General features: G+C 35.8%; 2 protein-coding genes across 3 annotated transcripts; both read right to left on the bottom strand.

Moving 5' to 3' along the window:
- Positions 1–426: 426 nt before the first annotated feature.
- LOC112511823 (lysM domain receptor-like kinase 3) lies at positions 427–7,974 on the bottom strand. 2 transcript variants are annotated; one of them, XM_025117615.1, is made up of 11 exons: positions 7,183–7,974; positions 5,863–5,949; positions 4,607–4,906; positions 4,375–4,520; positions 4,205–4,294; positions 3,982–4,087; positions 2,971–3,122; positions 2,786–2,883; positions 1,888–2,035; positions 1,050–1,157; positions 427–764 (listed from the first exon to the last, which is right to left on the bottom strand). In XM_025117615.1, the coding sequence occupies exons 1-11, from the start codon at positions 7,802–7,804 to the stop codon at positions 600–602; spliced, it is 2,022 nt and encodes a 673-aa protein (XP_024973383.1). In that variant the 5' UTR covers positions 7,805–7,974; the 3' UTR covers positions 427–599. The 2 variants fall into 2 exon arrangements, with proteins under 2 accessions (XP_024973383.1, XP_024973382.1); XM_025117614.1 differs by having other exon boundaries at positions 2,786–3,122.
- Positions 7,975–12,460: 4,486 nt separating this feature from the next.
- LOC112511222 (hexokinase-1-like) lies at positions 12,461–20,165 on the bottom strand. Its single transcript, XM_025116752.1, has 10 exons — positions 20,106–20,165; positions 19,661–19,954; positions 17,365–17,512; positions 17,082–17,264; positions 16,786–16,860; positions 16,223–16,378; positions 14,534–14,632; positions 14,251–14,381; positions 13,475–13,556; positions 12,461–13,035 (listed from the first exon to the last, which is right to left on the bottom strand). The coding sequence occupies exons 2-10, from the start codon at positions 19,930–19,932 to the stop codon at positions 12,703–12,705; spliced, it is 1,479 nt and encodes a 492-aa protein (XP_024972520.1). The 5' UTR covers positions 19,933–19,954; positions 20,106–20,165; the 3' UTR covers positions 12,461–12,702.
- Between the last annotated feature and the right edge of the window lie 1,968 nt (positions 20,166–22,133).

Genomic DNA, 22,133 nt, shown 5'->3' with positions numbered 1-22,133 from the left:
CGGTAAATGAGGGAGAAGAGCTGACACATGGTAAAACACTTATCCGGTAAGGTAAGTGAGGGTGGGGACACTTGCCTGTAGGCACTTATCTAATAGAAGTTTGGTAAATAGCCCCTTACCCGTTTAGTACTTACCGGATAAGAGATGATTACCAACAACAATCCATTTTGATGACCAATAATGTTACCCGATAAAGTAAGTGGGGTTGGTGGAACTTGTCTGTAAGCACTTATTCAATGAAAATTCAGTAAACGGCCACTTAACCGATTAGCGCTTACTGGTTAAGAGACAATTACCAAAAACCTGTGAATGTTACTCGATAAGGTAAGAAGTGTCTTCTCAGTAATCGTTTGGTAAACAACCCCAGGGCAAAAACTAGTTTTAAGAGCAAAGTGGTACAAGCAAAAACAAAATGAGAAAAAGAAATTTATCAAATACTCATTAAATAAATAATGTATAAAAAGCCTAGAGTGAACAATCTATACAACCATACTATACACACAGGAAGAAAGTAAACATGGGCAGGAAGAAAGCAAAAACTGAAGGGATCCTCTTCAAGTAGTAACTAATAAATGAAGATTTGGAAGGACAAAAAAAGATTATCTACCTTGAACAAGACCACTGAATACCTGGCTATTCCCGGCGAGAGTCGCTTCCCACTCCACAGATGATAAAAGAATATGTGAAAGGGAGATGACGACTTGCTTCATGTCTGGTCGTAAGACCGGATCATCCTCCACACATTGTTTTCCCAGCATAGCCATCTACGAACCATAACATCCGTCAAGTACAATCTTTAAGGGTGCGTTTAGGTAGGCGGTTGAAGCAATTCTCAAAAGATTTTAGGGTTTTAATTTGACATGAGTAGTTTAATAATTTACTCATCTTGTCAAGTTCACAGAAAGAAAAAAAAAAACGCATATTTGTCATGCTAAACATGAGAAAACAAGTTCTTGTATTTTTTTGTCCCGTCAACGAAATGCATCCTACGGGCCCTTTGGTTTAATGGAATGTTTGAGGGATATAAGTCCATCAAATTTGTCTAGTACCTTAAAAACGCAGTCATGGGGAAATAAGTCCATCAAATTTGGATCAACATGATCTCTCAAGCTCGATGAACTGATAGATTCAGGTGCATTCTTAAGAGCTGCCAACATCTGCAGTTTTCCACAACATTAAACACTCAATACTAAGATTTGAGTTTCAAACTTCATTGTAAAAGTTCCTGATGCATATGACAACTTACAACACAAAATACAGAAATGAGCCATGAAATTTAATGCATCACTAAAGTCCTCTTCTTATTTACCAATCCATTATGTCTTATGTTCACTTAATCCTATAGGAAGCTAATTCCAATCACCATTGGGTTATCCAGGAGAATAACTTTCTGAAATATATATATATATGCATTGACCTCCTTCTGACATATTTAAGAACACCTCTGCCTAACAAAACGATGAGAATGGAGATATTTAGGTATATAATTTTAAATGAGATTTTAGTTAAATCCATGACCTCTGATGAGTATGAAGCCATTTTTCATTTAATAGGTCAAGAAGTCATGAATTTAATTAAAATCTCATTTAATGTTTATATACCTAAATGATCCCAAAAGAATGCCTCTTCATAATACAAGAATATGTCAAGGTTATTCTCCTAAATAACCCGTCGTTTAGAACATAGTTCACAAATTGATTACCTGCCTCTACATTCGCATTTATAGCAATTAAGCTACCTCAACTTGAATAGGCTCAAATAACATGCATAAAGAGGACAACGACTTATGAAGGTTTGCGAGATTTGTGTACTTCCTGTTTCACGTTTGTTGACATTCTATTAAAGAGAAAATTTTGATGATTTTGTAAATTTGCGAAGTAGACTTACAACGGATGCCAACGACCGTCTCTCAGAATTTTTTGTCACAACAGCTTCAGTTCGTACAATGGCATCCTTTCCGGATATTATCTCAAAAAGAACAACGCCAAAGGCATATACATCACTCTTAGCTGTGGCCAGACCATCCCTGAGGTATCTGTAATAAAATAGGGATCAATAAGAAGTCAGTTAAGCAATTCTATCTGTCACAATATTTGGAACCCCGTTTGATTACTCTCCAAAAGATCCTTTGAGGAGCAAGGGGAGGTTCCAACGTATATCGTGGAGAAACGGTCCAAGTCTGGCCAAAGTTCAAAATAGCGTGAAACGTGGCGTCGCAGCGAGGTCAAGCCTTAAGCCTTACACGCCACAGCGAGGACGCGACATTTTTCAAGGCATGGCACAAAGCAACAAATTTATGTCATATATAGAATTATATGTACACCTATATGTTTATTATTCGATCAGATAATGATATTAAAACTATTTACATCCATATTAGAAGAAGAAAAATCATCTAGATTATCATTATACATGTAGTCATTGTGAGCGAGTCCATAACTTGTATGAATTTGTGATATTGTGAGTGATATGATTAAATAAATCTAAAAAAGTGTAAAATCTAAAGTTAAAAACGTGAAAACATAAAAGCTAAATAAATTAAAAAAACCAAAAAAAATATTATTTAAAAAAAACCATAACTCATAAAAAAGGCATGCCGCAGGGTGCCATGGCGTGAGCTGCGTCTTACAAAAATGCTATAGGCCTTGTAATAATAGCGGAGAAGCGTCTTACGCCATATTGCGCCATAACGGACGCCATAGCGCGCCTTTTTGAACAGCGAGTCTAGCCGATGTAGGACTCTCAACAGTAACATTTTGACAGTGCACACATAGAATACACTTACTCTGGAGCCAAATAACCATAGGTTCCAACCACTCTTGTCACTGAAGCTTCATCATCATTAGTTCTTCCAACAAGTTTTGCCAACCCAAAGTCTGAAATCTGTTTAAGCCAAAAAGCAATCAGATGTATGAAAATGTAACATAAAGGTTTCAATTGTTGAGCAATGATGGAAGCTAGATAAAGTACCTTGGCTTTAAAAGCACCATCAAGTAAGATGTTGCTTGTTTTGATATCACGATGTACATAATGAGGTTTAGTATGTTCATGTATGTATTCCATCCCCCTTGCAGTGTCAAGTGCGATTTGAACCCTCATGATCCAAGAAAGTGTTGTATGACCTAGAGTGTAGTATGTAACAGTTATTTTCATCAACGTTGACAAAAGGTTGCCCGGCTGTTCCACATGTGCTATTAGAAGTTTATGAGAATTTTAACAAGTTTAATGTCAAGTAGTATGACGACCACAGATGTCAAGGCTCCCTCAATTCCACGATATGTAAAAACCAAAGCAAACCAAACTAACCCGGTAAATCCCGCTTGAAAGTAGGGTCAGGGAAGAGTGAGATGTGCGTTGTACTCGGGGGCGGACCCACTCTATTGGATATGGTGGCACGGGCTTCGTTCCTTCGTCGTAGTGTAAAAAATTATAGGGTCATGAAAGGTGTCACCGTATCATTTTGTTTTGTGCAACCCTATATATTTTGAAACTACAAAGGTGACAAGTTTTCCTTGGTAGAGTTGGTTTGCATGGCCTTTCTCCCACCCTAGACCCGGGGTCGAATCTCGTTTGTGTCAATTTCCTTAGTTTTTAGATTTGTTATGTTTCTAAAAAAATTTGCAATAAAAGACTCGAACTCAGGACCTCACATATGAACGACAAAGAACTAAACCAATAGACCGATGATGATTTTGTGAAAAATATCTATATCTTTGTTTCTTATAGTCAAATGGTAAAAAAAATTCTAGGTCCGCCTTTGGTTGTACTGACCTCTACCCCTTTTTTTTTTGGGGGGGGGGGGGGGGTTGAAAATGGGTTAGAGTATGAGACCAGCAATTTACTGGTCAAACTGGGCTTGCTACAAAATTTTGGAGAAAAAGCTTATTTGTTACACTAAATAGGAACTAAGGCACCTCATTGCATTTGATGCATTTTTCCCTTTGTAGAATGTACAGGATGAAACATCATGTTAAATATTACCCTTGTTTTGAGGATCATGCAAGTGACTTTTAAGTGAACCTTTCTGAGCATATTCATAAATGAGGAAGAGCTCATCATCGGTAGCAGCATAACCAATCAGTTCTACCTTAACATTAAGAAAACCAGACACAAGTCAATTCTTTGAAATAAAGAAAAGAAGGGTGGCAACCAGTTCTGAAACGAGAATAATATGTACCAATTTCAAAAGTACCATAAGCCTTACCAAATTCGTATGATGAACCTTGCACAGAACTTTCATCTCTGCTATGAACTCCTTAGTTTTTGTTTCTGTCATTCTTTTGATAGCAACTTCCTACAATAATGCATGAATAAAGCATAGACTAGGGGAGTTTCATATATTTAGAATATGAAGCAAAGAAGACAAATGCCAACCTGGTCACGAAGTAGACCATAGTACACAGCACCATACATTCCATGACCAAGAAGGTTGGATTCAGAGAAACAATCTGTAGCAGAAAAAATTTCTTCATATTGGAAGACAACAGGCTTCTCTATGTCAAACACATCAGTCCCAATAACTGCAGGAATAAGACAAAGAAGCAAAATCACTTTATTGGTTATTACGAGAACAAAAAGATAGTCTAGAAAAGTCTGAAACTTCGACCTTTTGGAATGTTCATATGACGGTCACTAGATTCCCCTGTTGTTTCTCTCCAATCATCAGATTTACAGCAGAATCTCCGTGAACCACAACAAAAGCTTGTAGTCCGTAAAATATGAAACTTATGAGGAACTTTTCCATCTTTTGGATCCTTTGTACGACTCCCTTCGACATCATCATAACAAATTGATGATCTCGAGTAAACAAAAAAACCTATGACTGCTATGATTAGTGTCAAACCAACCCCCAAACTCGCTATGATCCATCGTAATGGTACATGAGACTTATGATTGCTCTGATTTACTGCATAAAGAACAACATTAGTCAATTCCTCTCCTATGAGCTCTAAGAAGGACCATATAGTAAAACATATATATAGCATGGCAGATATAGGCTTTAGCTCCAATCTGGAGGGAACCAAATTCTAGTATCCAATTTTGAGAACTACAAAGAAAGTAAAGGCTAATACAAGTAACTATATAGAACATGAAGTGCTGCTTTATGACATAACTTGATATAGATTACAAGTTTAATAAACTGTACCAAAATTCAAATTTACTTCAGGATATTTCGAGTTTCCAAAAAAAGGACAATGTGATTAAAATAGAATTGTAAAAGACAGTAATGCAAACAAAACAAAAGGCAAAGGAAAACTTCTTCTGATAAAATTCAGACCAATAAGCAAAAAATCATTGCTAACTGCTGTATACATTTATGGCTTAAGCTACACCATTTCCAGGTCATATGGTATATGCATAAGCCATCAGCTAAATTTCTTTGTCATATTTTACTTCTCCAATCATATATTTTTGCCATTTTCACCAGGAAATAAATTTAGCTGTAATTGAGCTACATTAGTAGTTGAGGGAGTGACAAACAAGTTCAGGGTAGCTCCAAACAAAGCAGAACATCTATCAACTCTTATGGCAGGGGAGCATCTTCATCCTGACATGAAGTTCAGCCTTTTCTTGTTAATCTGCTCTCACTGAAATTTTTGCATGTTCATACTTCACGTTCACATCAATGAGTACATACACGTTGAAGCATGCATGCATGCTGAAGAGATGCTGGTTTAAGCAATAGATGACATTGTTCTAGCATCAGGATCTTAGCAACACGATTATAAACTGCCTTCATTCAGGCTATATGATAATAAAAAAGAAATTTATTCATGGCTTAACATGATAAAGCACTCGTCTTCTTTTTCTGTCACGATTAACAAAATGTATAAGAGGTAAGCATAAACAAACCTATCTTACCTGCCACATCAGCAACAAACAGCGGTGCTGGAGCAGGAGCAGGAGCAAGGGGAGTGTCATTCTTCACTGGATACGGCTCACCTGGAACTACATTAAATTTGATAGTAAATTAGATAAGAAGTCCTGAAGGTACAAGGATGCTGACAGTGAATATGCTCATGTTGTACAAACTGAGGGTTAGTTCTCGACATTAGAATAAATCATTGGACATGTGCACACTTGCTACAGATAGCAATAACTATCTTGGGGGGTTATACTCGTTTTAATTCTTTCTGCCCATGAAATACAATACATGTGAGGCTTCATAAATGCCAAAAAAGATGATTTGCTTAGACTGGAGAAGGTTGAACCCAGTGATAGTGAAACCGCTTGTTAAAGCTAGAAGTTCCATATTTATGCTAGTAGCAGCTCCGTGCTCATATATACACAGGTCATAAGGTGTCAGCTCTTGTACTATCCTATAATCAATGATGACATGACCTTTCAAAATTACATAATGGGAGATGGTGCTCTCCTACATTTTGTGCCCCTCACACATCCACCTACCCTTCTATTCTCACATAAACAATCGAATTGACAGATTTGAGTTCAGATTCTTGAAACTGCAGAGTTCATCGATATGGTACTCATTTAATGCCATCACAAAGTAGTTGCACAAATAATGCTTTTATTCACTTTTTCTATAAATAGTTCGATGAAATCTTCCCTAAATTACAAGTTTGATCCTTAGGAGAACCCCAAGTCCACTAGTTTGGAAATAAACTGCCTACTATATTATAATGTTTGGATATTATATAGTTTGCAATGTGGTTACTGGTTTTGCTTAAGTTCATAATGCTAACCCAACATTCAAAACCAACGGATGGTTCGAAGAAGGCATTATTATGAACTTTCTCTACTAGAAACAGAAGTAAAATTCTTGTAAGTTGAAATTTGAGTGTTCTTAATAGATCTGGGCAACTATCATTGTTCATCGTTAAGGAAACTACTTCACTAACGAAAGATCTTCAAATTCATCGATGTTAAAACTAAATTATAGCTGCCACAGACATATAATGTGCTCATAATAGATCTGGCCAACTATCGTTGTTCATCGTTAAGGAAACTACTTCACTAACGAAAGATCTTCAAATTCATCGATGTTAAAACTAAACTATAGCTGCCACAGACATATAATGTGCAGTTCACAAGCGTATAGTGCTCCAAAACATCAACTAATCAAATCAAAAGATTTCTTAATGCGATTAAAAGTTCAACTAATCTCGCAAAAGGTAAGCAGTAAAAGGAGCTCTGCAATTAGATTAAGCTTATATGACCTACCAGAATTTAAAGGTATGTAATAAAGTGCACCAATGGTGACGTTATCTGAATTATTGATTCCATTAACAGTCTCAATACTATCCATGCTAACACCAAATCTACTCGCCAACAATCCGATACTATCCCCTTCCTTCATCACATAACTCAACAAATAATTCCACAGCCCATTCGAACATCCACAAAACAACTGCAACGACACCACCGACCCAACACGCGCCGGCCGCGAGAAATTCGATAAATAACCCAATCCGCCGTAAGCATCCACCACCATACTGTACAGAGATCCCCCATTTTCCCTCACGGTATAAGTCGTACTCGTCAAGTACTTGCTAACAGGAGAAGCAGCACACGAACAATTCTTCCTAACAAAAACATAATCCCTACCATTACCTTCCACCGTAACATCTTGAGGCAACACGTCGAACATGCTCATGATCACAGCTAGGGTTTGGTTAGGGGATGGAGTAAAAGCTAAGAATGAAGTACAGAGACGAGATGTCTCGGTGCAATTTAATGGCGTATCGTATGAAGAACAAGGTTTTGTTAACTGGAAAAGGAAGAAGACAAGTAGTGGTATGAGTGATTGCAGAAAATGGAATGGTTTCTGAATCCAAAACTCCATTGTTGAATTAGAATTAACGAAATCTGAAGAAAAGGAAGAAGAACAAGGTGAAATTGGAGGAAGATTGAAGAAATCCAAATGAATGATTTAGGGTTTTGATGAAGAATCTGTGAAGACGAAGAAGAAGTGCAGAGAGATGGAGGGAAAGAAAGGCACAGTTCTCGTCTGCATTTTGGAGCAAATAGTGATGGGACAGTAAAAGAGATGCCGAGATATTTGTCGATCTTCTTGTTTCTTTGTTTTGTTTTGTTTTCCTTTGTTTTTTAAAACTTTTATTTTGATGCCTAACATGTAAAGTTTTCAACATCTAAACATTTGAATAACTGATTGAAATATTAATCGATTATCATGTTCATGTGACGAGTAATGTGGTATCCAACTCAGAATTATTTGTTATTCATCTCAATTTAATCTCATCACTTGTCACATCAACATAATAAATATTAATGCTTTAACCGATTATACGACTACTTAAATATTTAAAACTTTACAATTAACGTATCAAAATAAAAGTTCTAAAAATAAATTATCCAAAATAAAAATGAATTTAAAGTACATTACTTTTATAATGCAATTTACGCTTATTTTAATTACTAATAAAATAACTTTTATAGTGGGAAGAAGTTGTTAATAATTGACTTGGAATTTATATGAATATCTATATTATATTATAATACATTTAACAAAAATTATTAAAAATCATTTTTTATACATGAAGTACTATGTATTAATGTATATCATTTAAAATTTAAGATTATAAGTAAATTGTGCATAAGTACAACCTATTAAAGCTTTATTTTTGAATTCGTATGACTCAATGTAGATAAACATAATCAAATATAGGATAAATATTTCATTTTAAATATAAAAAATATAAAATATAATTAAGATAATAATTGATTTCTAACAGAATCATAAGCCAAAAATAAATTACTTTACTAAATCGTAAAACCATTATCTTTTTCAAAACCATATATATTATATTATATCAATAGGGACAAGAAAAACAAAACGAAACATTAAAAGAAAGATATATCTCGTTACATTATGTGAATAATTTTTAGTAAATACAAAATGCATATGATTTTAAAAAAATGAATAAAATAAAAAAGTAAATGACGTTTTTGCATGTGAAATTGGATAAATTCCATTATTGGATGCTAATAATTTTATATTTTATGTATTAAAATAATATTTTATATTTTATTTATTAAAATTGGAAAAGGGTACACAAGAGGGGCCTGCAGTATGCAAAGGGAAGTGACAGTTGGGATGGGACCCACCAGATCGGCGTTTTGGAGGCAACTTTCGTTCCGTTGAAACGAACGTTGACCAGAAATGTCAAAGTCCCGCCGACAGTGAACGTATGATGGCGCCAAGTAAAAAGTTAATGTATGTATCTTCATATTCGTAAATTTATATATATATATATATATATTAAACAAATTTTATGAAAAAATTAACATATTTTAACTTGATTGTTATTTTACGTAATATATTTTCAAATTTCTAATTTAGTATTTAAAATGTAAAGTTTTAGATATTTAATGGATAACCGTTTGATGTGGCAAGTGATGTGGTATCCGGTTAATGTTTCAATAAATAATATTGATTTGGCATACGGTAGCACGTACCACCGTATTATTCCTCCGTCAAAAGGTAAAAAAAATTAGTTTCGTGAAATGTGCAACCGTATTAATTTGTTTTGTGTCACGACATGTATTTTGAAACTACTATGAAAACAAATTTTATTTATTAGAGTTGGTTTGCAAGACTTTTATTCCATCCCACAACCAAGTTCAAATCTTGTTATTGTCATTTTATTAGTTAAATAATTTCACCGTTTGAAAAAAAAATTGTATATTTGTTTCTTATAGTCAAATAGTGACAAAAATTTGTATATATAGGTCTCCCTTAACTATTAAGCGTCATAATTTCATTGTAAATAATTACCAAATAATTATATTTGATTTTTCATTATATCATAAAACCTCTTAATCATTTTGACCCCTTAATTATTTTGCATCATAATATTAGCAGCTGTCTTATAGCATTAAAAATATTTATATTTTTTATTTTAAAAAAATAATATAAAATTTCCGTAATAATTACAATGTAACGAGATAGCGTGAGGATCTGGTGAATCGTTGGGCATTGAAAGCTAAAATAGGTCACGTGCGCGAGGGACAACTGTAAACATCATCTAATAGTGTCCTACAAGCCACGCACCACCCCTTTTTCTATAACATCCTATCAATTATTTGTATGACTATTTATTAGGGGTGTTTAAAAACCCGATCAATTTAATCTAACCCAATGTGAAATAACTTAACTTGAAATAACCCGATGTTTAATCAAATTCTAAAATTGTCAAACCGTAGGTATCGAGTTGATATTGAGTTACTATTATTTGAACCGAACCCAACCCGATGAAAGCGATATCCTTTTATTTATTGGATTTAATATGATTATTGAATTTCTATTAATATATACATTAGACAATTACACTATCATATATGTTTTTCATATACATATATTTTCAATATATTTATATCTCTATATAACTCGTTCGTATATATGTTCAGTAACTATAAACATATATATGTAAATTGAGAAAGTTAATTGAATGTGATATACGTAAGAAATATGAATTAAGTTGTATCAAAATGGTTGATGATGAAAAAGAAACTATGAGTAGAGAAATAACATATTCAAGGTTAAAAGAATATTTTAATGTACCAAAAGTATCAACCCGACCAATCCATACGGGTTGGGTTGGGTTAAGATTTTTTCAAACCGCAAGCATTGAATTGGGTTATTCAAATATTTTCAACCCGATCAACCCAACCCATGAACACCCCTACTATTTATCGGTTTGGATACAAGGGAATTGAACCAATCTAATCATCCTTTGAATTTTGTTAACCGATATGATCCAATTAATATTGGATAATTGTTCCAATCCAATGGATCTTAATTATATTTTAATTTTTATATTTAAAATGAGATGTTTATCATGTATTTGTTTATGTTTATCTACAATTAGTTACACAAATTCAAAAATAAAAGTTTAATAAATTGTATTCATGCACAATATATTTGTAATATTGAATTTTAAGTAATATATATCAATAAATAATATTTTATGTATAAAAATTGATTTTAAAATTTTTTATTAAATATTTTATAATATAGTATAGATAAAATAATATGGTTTTAGAATTTTGACGAAGTCTTTAAAATTTCTTTTTTTATTACATTTATTATTATAATAAAAAATTGTCAAGTTTTTTTATAAGAAATATTAAAATATTATTGATTTAACCATGAAACAGAGGGAGATAAGGCGGTCCATGTCGCATGTGATATGTACGGATTATTGTAATTAATACCGTCAAAAATTTGATTACGCCACGTCATTATTATGTTTTAATATAAATAATTCATTTAAGGGTAAATTGTATTAAATAACAACATACTTTAACTTGATTTATATTTTGCGTAACGTATTTTTAAAACTGTTGTTTTGGAACTTAAGATGTAATTTTTAAACATTTAACTATTGGGTAATCGGTTGAAAATTAATTTTAGATTAAAAAAAATTCATGTCACCAACCACGTCAGCAAATAATACTGAGTTGGATACCACATCAGCATAATAACCGGTTAATGTTTCATTCGGTTACCTGGATACTTAAATGTTTAAAACTATACATCTTAGGTATCAAAATGGAAGTTCCGAAAGTACATTACCCAAAATAGAAATCAAATTAAAGTATGTTACTTTTTCATGCAATTTGTCCTTTATTAGACACCAAAGATAAATGAAAGAAAACAACAAAAGGGTTCAGTACATCCCACCTAAAGGTGGCATCTGAGGGATGAGACATATACAAATCTGACTTCTACCTTAAAAAGGTAGAATGGTTGTTTACATAAATACCCATAATGGACTCGCAACACCAAACGGTCGAGCATCTTTACCCGAAGGTGGGTCTAGCAAATTTGATTAGTTTTCGCAAAAACCCACAATGGATTCGCAATTCCAAAAAATCTAGTATATCCTATACGAAGGTGGGAAGAGTCCAATATATCACATCTGAAGGTGGGGTCCTGGGGAGGGTGAGACGTACACAGATTTGACCTGTATTCTCAAAGAGTGGAATGGCTGTTTTCGTAAATATCCACAATGGACACGATGAACTCCCAATATCAAAATGTCCGGTTTGAAAGTAAGGTGTACATGGATTTGACATTTACCATCAAATGATAAAATGATTGATTCAGTATATACCACGATGGACTCAAATACTAAAGGGTCTTTTATATCCCACCTGAAGGTGAGGTCGGGGTTGAGATGTAAATTTAACCTCTATACTGAACGAGTAAAACCGTTGTTCTCGTAAATACCCACAATGGACTCACAATATCGAAAGGTCCAGTATATTCCATCCAAAGCTGGGATCTGAGGGTAGAGACGTACACAAATGACCTCTATCTAAATACCCACAATGGACTCATGGTATCATGATGGGTCCGGAAGGGTAGAGATATACACAGATTTAACCTCTATTTTTACAGATTAAAATGACTATTTCCGTAAATACCCTCAACGTGTGAAAAAAAAAGGATAGAAAGTACTTAAAATTTCCCATTTTTATTAACCATTAATTAGCTCCAAATAGAAAGAATCAACAAGGGGCCCAAGAAGGGGATCCAAGTGCTAACATAGTTCATACACCTTGAGCCCTTGGGGATGGAAACCAAGATCAAATTAAACCCTTTTCTCCATTCCTAAACTAATCAAGAAATATGAGACTAAATCGGATTCCGGACTCGTAGACGCGATCGGCACGAGCTCTCGAACAAAAAAATACCGAATGTTTGCCACCGTGAATCTAGACGTAGCGGGAGTGAGAAGCGGCAAGAAGGGCGGCACCTATTCCTGAGCCATCATTGGAGAGTATAAGCTTAATGTGTTGCGAAAGTTGGTCTCCCACCAATTCATGCAAAGTGTTCTCAAGACAGTTTCGGTATCCGGTATAGTGTTCATACAACCCTCCGTCCATCGCAATCACCGTTTTTGGGACCTCTCCGTCTCTAACTGTGTCTCTTCCCATTTTCTTCAGAATCCCCAAAATCCCGGCAGCTGCTAGTCGTGCTCCTCGTGTCGCGATGATGTTGCAAACCTCGACCACAATCTTTCTCGTGCTCAGAGACGTATCTGATATCTGTGCAAATCAAGTGAATAGAAACAAAGAATATAAGCCAAAAGCCATTCAGTTCTAAACCACTAAGGGGCTGTTTGGTTGGTTTTCCCATTAAGTCATGTATGCATAAAGCTGTTTTGGTATGGACTAAAGGAGCGATTTTTTAATTGAAAGGAACAGGTTTAAAAAAAACTTGGCTTTCTGCACAAAGCTCCCCCCTAAAGCTTACTGAATAAGCTACTTTTTAGATCATTAAGCTATTACCAAATAGTCATTTATAGCTGACCAAATAAGTTGCAAGTCTCATTAAGCTGCTAAGAAGCAGACCCTAAATCCGCCCCCGGTCAGGGGTAGGAAATGCACAGACCCTGCCTCTATCCCAAGGAATAGAAAGACTGGAACACTGTCCTTTTTGCAAGAATCGAAAAAGGGAAGCAAAATAACGATAAAGAGCATATACCCCCAATATGTCTTTCAATGTGTTCCCGACCACCTTGAGATCGGCAGACGTGTCATGATGCATTGCGGACATTTCGGGCGTCCTGTGAATTACACGACAAAGAAAGTAAAATTTCGCTCTACATGTTTCTAATATACTCTCTATATCTCAAATTAAGTGCCCAAGGAAAATGACAATTTTACCCTTGGTGATAAAAGGCAAACCTTTTCTTTTTCCATCTCATCAACTCTTAAATATTTCGTGTGTCAAGGGTAGGATTGGAAATTTAATAATTTATAATTGTCTGTTTTTGGAAGTGGGCACTTATTTTAGGACGGAGGGAGTAAAGAACAAGAGGGTGCATTTCTAATATACTCCCTTTGTCTCAAAATAAATGTCCAAACTAAATGAAATGACGATTTTACTCTTAATGATAAGAAGCAAACCTTTCCTCTCCATTTCATCAACTCTTCATGTGTCAAGGGTAGGATTGGAAAATTAATGATCTATAACCATCCATGTTTGAAAGTGGACACTTATTTTCGGATGGAGGGAGTAGAAAATAGAAGAGTGCGTTTCTAATATACTCCCTCCATCTCCAAATAAGCATCCAAGCAAAATGACGATCTACCCTCGGTGATAAAAGGAAAACCTTCTCTCTCCATCTCATCAACGCTTAAATACTCGTGCCATAATTAAGATTTAAGGGTAGGATTGGAAATTTGATAATTTTTATATAACTATATTTGAAAGTGGACACTTATTTTGGGACGCAGAAAATGAGGGTTGATGGATACCTCAATATGAATCGAGTTTTTAGTTTGGGTGGAACGGTTTCACCAAAAAGGGCAGCTTCATCCGCCATTCTAAGGAGAACTTTACGAAGAAGCTCTCCAAGATACATCCCGGCAATCATTTTTTCAAATATCTGCCAAATTACTCGTGGATAAGCAATATATGACAAAAGTAAACCAAAGGGTCATTGGCCCAGTGGTACCTGGTTTACGGGTAGATCCCAACCTCCAAATCTCACCAAAGGTTCAGGAGTGTGTGTGAGTTTTGCCGCATATAAATAATCACCTGTTCCCCGGGGTTCAAACTTTCAGCATCCAAGGTGTTGTCGTACTCCGTTAAGGGAAGATGTGATGACCTGAAGTTACCCCACTCCATGTTGATCACCTATAGAACAAATGACGTAAAGCAAACGAACTCGGTAAATCTCCCACAGAGGTAGGGTCCAGGGGAGAAGGCGGATATAAAAAATTTCCAAGTGGGGCACAAAATAATTAGCATTTTATATCAAAATTTTATTATAAGACGTACGGTTTCTTTTTTCCTTTCCGTTCTTTTGCTGTTGTTACCATAAAATTAGAAGACAACAAAAGGGATTTGAACTTGCAACCTATAGGTAGTGTTTGGTACACATACATGATTGGACTGGACAAGTTGTGTGTCTGGTGTTTGATATGACAAGGGCTGGATAGGACAAACTGGACAAGTTGTCCTAAGAACTATTTGATGATATTTAGAAAATTGAAGTTATAAACATGTTAACACAATTTTCATATAAACAAATACATACATACATATAGGGTTGGGTTCCGGTAAGAATGAAAGTTATGGTGAGAAAGGTAAGACGAGATCTCCACCTATGGATCTATTCTAAATGAAGAGTTCACTAGATCAACACTAATGAGAAACACCGAATCAATTCCCTTCTAGAAACCAATCCATAGGTTGCTTTGAGATTAAAAGTCAAAATCCTTTCTTACGCTTTCTCACCTTAACTCCTATTCTCACACGATCCTTCGTGTGTGTGTGTGTATATAGGGGAGCCTTCTTCTGAGAACCCATGAAATTGTGATAACCTTGAAAACTTGTGGATCATGTGTTATTTCATATAATTTTTTTTCATCTAAGACTAGGATTTAGAATATTAATTAACATATATTTGTTTCACAATGCGTTTGCTTCACATGTGCCCAGTTCACAATGTGAACCTATTTGACATGTTTGTGAAACACAAAATACACATAAACAAGTTTCACATTGTGAAATGAATACATATAAAACAAACACACTGTAAAATAAATATATGTTAATCAATACATTAAATAGTATACCTAGATAGAAAAAGATCATATGAAATAACACATGATGCAGTTCTCAAGGTTATCATAATCTAATGGGCTCTCAAATGATTAAGCCCCTGTGTGTGTATATATATATATAGACAAAGTATCATGTGAGAAAGTGAGTTAATGTGAGAAGCGTAAGAAGGGATCTGGACCCTTGATCACCTTTAATTTCAAACCCACCCATGAATCGTGCTTGATACGGGGATTGACCTAGTGCATCACAGTGCATCTCATCCTAATGTCCATCCAAGAGTGGAGATCCCTTCTTATGCTTCTCACCTTAACTCTTCATCAGAATGCAACCCTACATATATAAATATAATGCCACATGCAATGACACTACAGTAGGCTTTTGTTAGCTTAAGGGAACACACGTCAATTTAAAGCGGGTGCATCTTTATGACCCTAAAGATATATCATTACGTCGGCACAATAGAGCGGGTGCACGTGCACCATCTCCCGTCTTAAATCCGCCCCTATCTAGGGGAAGGATGTATGTAGATCTTTCCACTATCCCAAAGGGAAAATAAGTTGCTTCTGTAAAGAGTAAAGACCCCGACTTGTAAAACCCAAAACAATAAATGGAATAGTGGGGTGGGGGTAAGTAGTTGAAACAAAAATCGTTGCTCACCATCTCTCCGGATTTAGGGTGTGGACCATGCCATTTTGGTATAGCCTGAGCTCGTTCCACATAGGCGGCATTGCTTCCGGTACCCAAGATCACGGCAATACAAACGTCACTATTTTCATATCTACCTCCGGCCAATGTTCCAACCGTATCATTTACCTACACCCAAGAGAACATTTTAGGTTGTGAATTTTGCATCTAATACCAAATCAAAAGAACCCAGCATATTCCACTACAAAAGGAGGGGCGGGGGATGTAGGCAGCCGCATCCTCAACCTAAAAACGTAGAACGATCTCATCCAATCAATACCCCTGGCTAGATAACGTATACCCTAAAAAAATAGAACAACTTTTTCTACGAAGACCCCCGGCTAGACAATATGCAAGATTGCAAACCTAACAAATGAGCCCAGTATATCCCACCCTGAGGTGGGGTCAGCCCCTCAGGGATGGATAAAATGTACACATAACTTACCTCTACCCCAAAAAGTAGAGGAGTTGTTTCCATGAAGACCCCTGACTACCTGACTAGACATAATGAAAGATTACAGCCCAAATGAACTTACCAAAGCAGAAATAGACATATCAATGCCACGTTTTTTCATTGCGGTTGTCAATTCCGCAACCACGTCCCTACCAATCTAGCAATTAAAAGTTAACGGAAATAAGTTATCAACTTCATTATTATTGAATCCCGATCATTCTAAATATGCCGACTTGAGATAGTAACATCAATAAACCAAACCAAACCAAACGAACCCAGTACTATCCCATTTAGATCTACAGAGCGTAAGATGCACGTAGACCTGACCTCTACCTCCAAAGATTTTAGAACGGAAAATAGTAATAGTAATGTAATTACCATTTCGTCAATAGAGAAGCCTTTTGTCCACCGAATAAGAGTCCCCGAATCAATAGACAATTGCATCACCGGGAACGAGAAGGTGAAACCTAACTCCCTTTGTCGGCCCGGAGGAAGCCAAAACTTTTCACTTTCATCGCTCACAAATTTAGCGAGTTCTGACGCGATGTAGTCAAAAAGTGCCTGAAAACAACTATGTTTCGAGTCTTGGAGACATATATAATCTAACAAACTGAACGGAAAGCAGGTTTTGCATGAGTTGTGAGAGAAAGGAGAAACGTACTTCGGGAGTTCCGATCATCAATTGAGGCGGGATTGTCACCTCTGCAAACTCCGTAAATTCAATACCGGATTTCCCTCCCAACTGCACCCGAAGAACCCGAAAATTTGTTCCCCCAAGATCCAATGCATAATACACTCCTTCCTCTTTGCTGAAAGTGAAAGGATTGAAAGACGATTCAACTTTAAAACAGAATCAAATCAAACTAAACAAACTCAGTATAGCCCACACAGAGGTAGGGTCCTGGGGGAGGATGTATGCAGATGTTTATTCTACCCAAAAGGGTTAAAGAGGAAATATACCTTAGGTACCCAAATAGGAAATATCCAATTTGATACACCAAAATGGACTAATTATCATACAAATCATAGAATGAAGCCGTAGATCTTTCTAACGGGCAAAATGTCTGCATCTTAATGGTTCTAAAACCTTCTGAACAATTTTGTATCTTGGGACTTCCTTAACCATTCAGCACCCTAATATCATTCTGAATAATTACCAAACAATTATATTTCATTTTGCACTATATTATAAGAGCTTCTTAATCATTCTGACCACTTAATCATTCTGCACCAAACCATTCAGCAACCGCCAAACAGCCCCTTAACCCATTTAAAGTCTGATGCCACTTCATAGTTTCACCGGCTCACCGCCTCACAGATTCTTCACCACCCCACACTTGTAAGGCGCACGCATCATCAACAGAGTAACACGTGACAGTAATGGGTTTTAACCTTTAGCCCAACATGAGAACCGGAACCAGACTAGTGTGCCAGCGAGGACGGGGCCCCGTTAGGGGAGGGGGTGTTTGGGAGAGGAACAAAGGTTGCCTTATAAGAGATCGGGTACCTCCTCTATCATACACGTTTCAAACCGTGAGTCCAAGTGTGGATAAAGTGGACAATATCTTGTACGGTTGGTCAGGGGATTATACATGTTTTAGTAGTATGATCTTTCTAATTGGTTTTACCTTTTTCCAATTATAATGTTTCAGGATTTTACTACTCATTTAGCCGATTTGATGATTCCCAATTCCGGCTCCAATCCCTTCTCCCTTCTTCGCTAGTCTCTCTCTAATTTCGTAATTTCTATGATTCTATCAATTATCATAACTTTTATACTTTGTTTTATTTATTACTCGTCTAGTTAATCTGTAGTTTTGATACAGGTGTAATACTGAGCCTCCAAAAAGACTGGAACGGCCCCGGCTAGAAGAGCATGATGTAGCTTTCTAAAGCGGTTCCCATCTTGGATTGAATTTAAGGCATTCTTATCAAAACGGGTTATTCCCGAAATGACCATAATACATATAAAATGAAAAAAATGACCAACCAAATCGCTTTCGTCATTGGCGATTTCCCCATTAATGTCATGGTTGGGACCCACTTTGTTAAAGAGATACAAAAAGATCCATACAAATCACCAAATTGTGAGGTTATTGGAGATTTCCTAAAATCTCCAACCAAATATGAGAGTTAGAAAAACGGTCGAATCACATGTGATTTTACACTAAAATCATTAGTAAAATCACATTGATCCACGCGACATACATGTAAAATCACATGTGATTTTGCATGCTATTTGACTATTTCGGGTTCTTTTATTTGGTTACCATACTCTTTTGAACCTCCCTACATATATATAAAGAGAGAAAGAGAGAGTGTGTCAGGTTCATACGAGAACAATAACTAAATAAGGGAATAAGAAAACGGTCAAATCACATGTGATTCTACACTCAAATCATGTGTAAAATCACATGTAATTCACACGACTTTGACCGCTACGTGAGGTCGCGGGCCACGTCGCCTGCGCACCCTTGCTATGACCACCAGTGTAAAATCACATGCGATTTTGCTCATGATTTGACTGTTTTGTGTTCTTTTATTTGGTTACTGTTCTCGTTTAAACCTCCCTTGGTCCCTCCCTCTCTCTATATATACACACGTAACATATAGAGACCAAATCAAATATAAACCGCCTAAATGTGACACACTATACAACATCTTAACTGTCCATGCAGATCATCAAATCAATGTAAACAATGTGGATTAAATCGATTCCGAAATTGACTATCAACCTTATCATTAAACTCATTTGGCAACTGCCTAAGAATTTCAAAATACACAAAATCAAGAGCCAAGATTGGTTTGTCCAGTTCTCTCTCTCTATATATATGTTTCCTTGAGCTACATCTGTTAGAAATTTAGGCATAGTTCATGATCCTATAGCATTTGAAACGCCATAAAGCTGCATAATTTTCAAAATCTTACGAAGAACAATGCATAAATATATAAGTTACCCAGTGGGAAGATTGTCGACGTAGCTGATGAGCATTTTGAGTTTGCTCCCACCTTCCGACGCGAGTCCAGCATGCATCTCAACAGTCATGGCGTCCGCAATCTGCTTCAATTTCGCAGCCGGAGTCGCACATTTCTCTTCCAATTCCTTCAAAATATCCGCAGCTTTCACACACAAACTCGAACTCCGCATCCGGTGGCGCGCAATCAAAGCCGCGGCAGCGCAAACTGCAGCGGCACCGACGACCGCCACACCCACAGTAACCTTCCCCATTGAAGAAAATCGAATCGAAGATCTAGAAAATTTCAAATTGATTGAAAATGGAAACAAAAAAAAGGGAGATCGATTGAGATGATCAAATTAGAGGGGAAATGTGAATTAGGGAATGAATGGAAGAAAACCCTAAGATTGAGGGAAAGAGAGAAAAGAATGGAAGAAAACCGGACCTGTAAATGAGCTGAGTTCAATTGATTCCGATGAATTTGGTACGAATGCCAGATTCTACCAAACCACGTGTCTTCGATTTCTTGCATCATCCTCACGAGTTTGTTGTTGTTCGAGATCGAGGGTTTCTTTCACAGACATTATTAACCGTCAATTTCATGCACAAAATCATCGGGATACCGACAAAAATAACCCCTGAACATTTTGAAATTTATGTTTTTAACCTTAAACTACAAATTTATCTAAAAACAACCACATGTTACCCTCTACGGCCTACGCACCGCCCTATGTGTATAGAGGGACCAATTTGCAAAACCAAAATAATGATTTAACTCATGTGATTGACTACCCTAATCCATCTCCCCCTGACTTTTTAGGGAAGAGCTTTATGCAGAAAGTCAATTTTTTTTCTTCCAAATATGTCATTTCCAATTAAAAACCATAATCCTTCCATATATTAAAAACTCCTCTCAAACAAAACTTTCTCAATTTATACAGATAGATTAATCCATACAGACAATTTTCTCAATACAGAACTTAACAAAAACCAATCAAACAACCCTTTAATGGAAAACCAACCAAACATCTCCTTAGGGGCTGTTGGCAGTTGCTGAATGGTTTGATGTCAAATGATTAAGTGGTCAGATTGATTAAAAGGCTCTCATTATATAGTGAAAAATGAAATATAATTGTTTGATAGTTGTTTACAATGAAATTAGGGCTCTGAATGGTTAAGGAATGTTCATGATACAAAATCATTCAGAGTGTTTTAGAACCATAAGAGACATATTTTTTTTTTACCAAACAAGATTTTCCTCTTAACGATTCAGAACATGCCTCTTAATTGAACTATTAAAAGGTAAACAAACAATCCTAGTGTAATATGTATTAAGTTCTTATTTTCATACTTACTTTATTTTATAAACGAGTTTTCAGGATACGTGACATCTATTGATTTTGATGTGATATTTTGTTATGTAATCAAGAACTATGGCTATAACTTGACGTTTACATCATCAATCTTTGCCTGCTAGCGATTGAAGCATTTACCAAATTGAAATAATTGAATGCTTGTCGTAGCAACGGAGAAAAAAATTTGACCGTTCCAACATAATATACATTGTATTAAATATAAATTTTGCAGGGTTAAAATTTATGACACTGCTTAGTTAAATGACGTAAAAAGAGGTTAAAAACTTATGATGTCGAGACCAATCATAGGAGCAAGTCAGAGGTAAAAAGGGGTTGCGTACCAATTTGACGGTTGTTGAAAGATTTGGTGCAGAATGATTAAAAGACAAATGATACAGTGCGAAATGAAATATAATTGTTTGGTAATTATTTACAACGAAACTAGGACACTGAATGGTTAAGAAAGACCCATGATACATAATCATTCAGATGATTTAGAACCATTAAGAGGCAGATTTTTTTGCAAACAAGATTGACCTCTTAATTGAACTATTAAGAGGTAAACAAACAAGCCCTAAGTTAAATTCCACAAATCTCACAAATTAGAAGAGTCTTAAAAGATCCCATGAATATATAGACACTTATTTTGGGAGGGTAACAAGGATGGAATGAAGTTCAACACAAGAGCATCTCCAACAGCCATGCTATTTTGAGCTCCAACAGCTATTCTAAACTATCCTCTAGAATAGAGAAAGATAGGGAAAAAAATGAAAAAACCTCCAAATTTGGTAGAGAAAAAATATAGCATACAGGTTGAAGATGCTCTAATAAACACAGTAAATTTCACATACATGTGAACAAGATGGCATATAACAAGAAAAAGGCTACAAAAATTTATGATGCAAGATAAAAAGAGGTTTATGCCATTTCAATGCAAGTCCAAATGCCTACAATCTTTTCATACCAAAGTTACAAAATGAAAAGACCAAAATGCCCCTCTCACATTCAACCTCTATTAACAATACTTCCCCATGACTATCCGTTTTCTGCCACTTTAGAAACTCGACACTAGAACAAAACGCTAGACCGACATCACTAATCGCACTCCTAGAACACCA

The sequence above is a fragment of the Cynara cardunculus genome (genome assembly GCF_001531365.2).
Source record: "Cynara cardunculus var. scolymus isolate 2C chromosome LG 4, CcrdV1, whole genome shotgun sequence".
NCBI classification, from domain to species: domain Eukaryota; kingdom Viridiplantae; phylum Streptophyta; class Magnoliopsida; order Asterales; family Asteraceae; genus Cynara; species Cynara cardunculus.
This window is presented reverse-complemented; position numbering and strand designations above follow the sequence as displayed.